The sequence below is a fragment of the Hipposideros armiger genome, unplaced genomic scaffold (genome assembly GCF_001890085.2).
Source record: "Hipposideros armiger isolate ML-2016 unplaced genomic scaffold, ASM189008v1 scaffold_833, whole genome shotgun sequence".
Taxonomy (NCBI): domain Eukaryota; kingdom Metazoa; phylum Chordata; class Mammalia; order Chiroptera; family Hipposideridae; genus Hipposideros; species Hipposideros armiger.
Genome location: NW_017732183.1, coordinates 715991 through 719267, shown reverse-complemented (window position 1 = coordinate 719267; position 3277 = coordinate 715991). Strand labels below are relative to the sequence as shown.

Sequence of the window (3277 nt, the reverse complement as noted above, 5' to 3'; positions counted from 1 at the left end):
AACACATTCACTCATTTCATCTTCACAACAACCCTACGAGACAGGTCTTACTGTTATCTTCAGTGGCAGATGAGGAAACTAAGGCACAGAGGTTCTGTAGTTTGTCTAGGGTCAGAAAACTATAAGGAGTAGCATCAAGATTTAAGGGCAGAGTTCAAGTCTTAACCACGGCCCTCCCCTGCTTGAGGAGTGGCTCTGCCCCAGCCCCCAAGGCAGCCACACTTAAGTAGAATAAGATGCAAGCAGCATCAAGTGCTAAAGCTTACAGGGACTATTTCTTGGGGGGAAAGGTAGGCTTGAGTTGGCCCAAAGAACAGGTGTGGACAGATGGAGGGGAGATGGAAATGCATGTCAGTTGAAGGGCAGAGCAGAAACACAGTCATAGTAGGAAGTGAGCTATTGTGTTTGAAAGATGGGGACTGGACAACATAGCAACGGGGGCAGCTGGGGAGGTGTGGCTGCAGCTAGACCAGGGAGCCACCTTTTACCCTTTATTGGCATTAGAGGCTAAGAAGTTTTCATTTTATCCTGATCACAGGAAGCCACAGAGGACTAGCAATGTGCTGGGTGGAAACCCAGAGTGAGGGCAAAGGAACCACAGCAGTGAGATGACATATCTTGATGGGGAAGCCATAAACCTGAAGTTAGAGACAAGATTCCACAGGAATTCTCAGTTGTTCTCTCTAGAAATCACTGATCAACATCATACTGTTCTAGAGCTACCAAATAGCCCCGCAATTCTACTCCTAGGTGTATGTACCCAAGAGAATTGAAAACATCTCCACAAACTTGTACACAAATGTTCACAGCATCATTATTCATAATAGCCCCCAAGTGAGAACAACCCAAATGTTTTCCAGTTGATGAATAGTAGGCAAAATGTGGTCTATCCATAAAATGGGGCAATATTTAGCCATAAAAAGGAATGAAGTACTGATACATGCTACAACATGGGTGAACCTTGAAAACATGTTAAGGGAAAGAAGCCAGTTACAAAAGGCCATGTATTGTATAATTCCATTCATATGAAAGGTCCAGAACAGGCAAATCCATAGAGACAGAAAGTAGATTAGTGGTTGCCAGGGCCTGGGGGATGGAGCGTGACTGCTAATGGAAACCAGGTTTCTTTTTGTGGTGATAACAATGTTCTAAAATTAGATAGGGGTGATGGTTATACAACTCTGTGAAATACTAAAAACTACCGAATTATACACTTTATGAGTGAATTTTATAGTATGTGAATTGTATCTCAATAAAGCTGTTATAAAAACCTTATTGTTTGATTTCCTTGTGCTGATGACTAAACAAATTAAAATTTCAATCTGGTGCTGCGACTTACCTTGCGTGCTACTTGTTGAAACCGTCTTTGGGCCCTGAACCTATTGACCCAAGTATTATTAGTGAGTGGATCAAAATTAGGATGAAATTCCTTGATTTTCTGTGAACATAAAACATAGGCACATCTTAGGTTTAAATTTTAACGCCTGGCATAAGCATTTCATAAAAGTATTTTAGAGTTTGATCCCAACTCTAGTTATTACCTATTTGTTCTGCCTTATAGTAAGCATTTATTAAGTACTTTGAGTGTATATGGCATTATAGGGCATATTTCTTGGGTCAGAGGCCAAAAGTGGAAGCTTTGGGTTTTAAGAAATGCACGGTTTAGTTAAGGATGCTCAAGCAAACTCATGCGACCCTGAGGAAGAAGAATAAAGTCACACAGATCTTGGGCCCACGTGGTGGGTGCTTGGCACTGCCTCCAGAATGGAAAGGAGCAGACTGTGTGGTGCCCGGGGGAGGGGGGCTGCTTTGCTCAGCCCTGCCCCCTGGCACCAGCTCAGTGCCTACATATGGGGGGCACAAGTGTGTGGAGAGTCCTGGGGATGTGCTGAGGCCAGACAGAGCCTCGGGCACTGTAGATTCTTGAACAGGGAAACAATAGGAAGAAAAAGGCATCAGAAATGAATGAGTGTCACTTTGGCATAAGCAGTGGACGGGAGAGGAGAGGGAGGAGGGGCAGATACATAAACAAACAATCTGTTGGATTACCTGGGGTAGGACATGAAGGTTGGACTTGAATATGGCCTTGTGGAAAAGCTACTGGCAAGAGTTTGTGGCCAGATTAAATGGAGGGGAGAAGAAAAGAGGTAAAAATAACTCAGATGTGGCAAACCCAGACAAGAAAAGTGAGAATGATGGAGGTGGGGAGATTCGGAAGAAATTTTTCATTGTTAAGATTAAAAGTTGGGGTTAAAGTTGAAACTATCACAGGACCGCAGATATTCAGGTGGAGGGATGACTGTTCCCACTGTACATTTCAGGAACACTGAGGCACCAAGGCTCAGAGGGCTTTCACCAGGCCCCAAATCTGTGCTAGAGCTGGGACCAGAACTCTGGCTTCTGACTTCCTGTCTTGTTTCTTTCCCACTAAGGGGAGGGTCAGGGAACAGAGGTCCAGGGACCCACCCTAAGGACCTGCAGACAGGGGCATGGAGAGCTAAGGAAAACAGAAAAGGAAACCAAGGAGGAGAAAGTAGAGAGGTGGGAAGGAGAAGCCAGAATATGTAATGCTGTTAATTTCAAGGGGAACATTAATTATGAGTTTTGATGCTTTACTTGCAAATATGTAGGAAAAAACCACTCTGAAAGCATAAGCATATTAAAAATTATTAAATATTTCTTGCTAAAAGGATTTCTTTAAAGTTGTTTAGCATTTTAAAAGTAAGCATTTAAAAGTAAGAGATTCCAGATAAAGGAAAGTTACCCACTTCTTCTAGATTGTGAACAACCCGCTTGTGGTTAACTTCTGTTTTCAGTCGCTGAAATTCCTCATCCAAAACAGGATCTCCTCTATCTAGCTGAGTTTTTAAATAATCAAAAATATTAAAATTGAATACAAATGCACACAACTTTCATCTCTCTTTCAAACTGCTAGAAACCCATTATGCAATTGGTCAAACCCACCCAAGAAGTTTCTGTTAGAAGTGGTGGTGACAGAAGTAGGTTAAAATGATCATTATAATTATACTCACTGTTTAAACATAGGGAGTTTTTATAGAAGCACAAACCCAAATACCTTCTTTTTTGTAACTAGAGGAGAGTGTCTGGAAATTATTTCCAAGGCATTTAGAAGTCACTGAAAAGACTTTAGGAAATGGTGTTACCAGGTGAGTACAGAGATTTCATTTAACAGAAATGTAATGTCCCAGTGAAGTTTTAATTTCCTCAGAGCTGATTAACCAAGTATCAGGTTATAACAAAGGCACATGATTCCTCC

General features: G+C 41.9%; 1 protein-coding gene across 1 annotated transcript in view; it reads right to left on the bottom strand.

The window, feature by feature from the left end:
- The window catches only part of CFAP221 (cilia and flagella associated protein 221), a 112537-nt gene that overhangs the window by 49700 nt on the left and 59560 nt on the right, over positions 1-3277 (bottom strand). The window contains exons 13-14 of the mRNA XM_019629251.1: positions 2769-2858; positions 1340-1438 (exon numbers count right to left, since the gene is read on the bottom strand). Of these exons, the coding sequence (XP_019484796.1) occupies positions 1340-1438; positions 2769-2858 (189 nt within the window). The remainder of the gene's footprint in view (positions 1-1339; positions 1439-2768; positions 2859-3277) is intronic.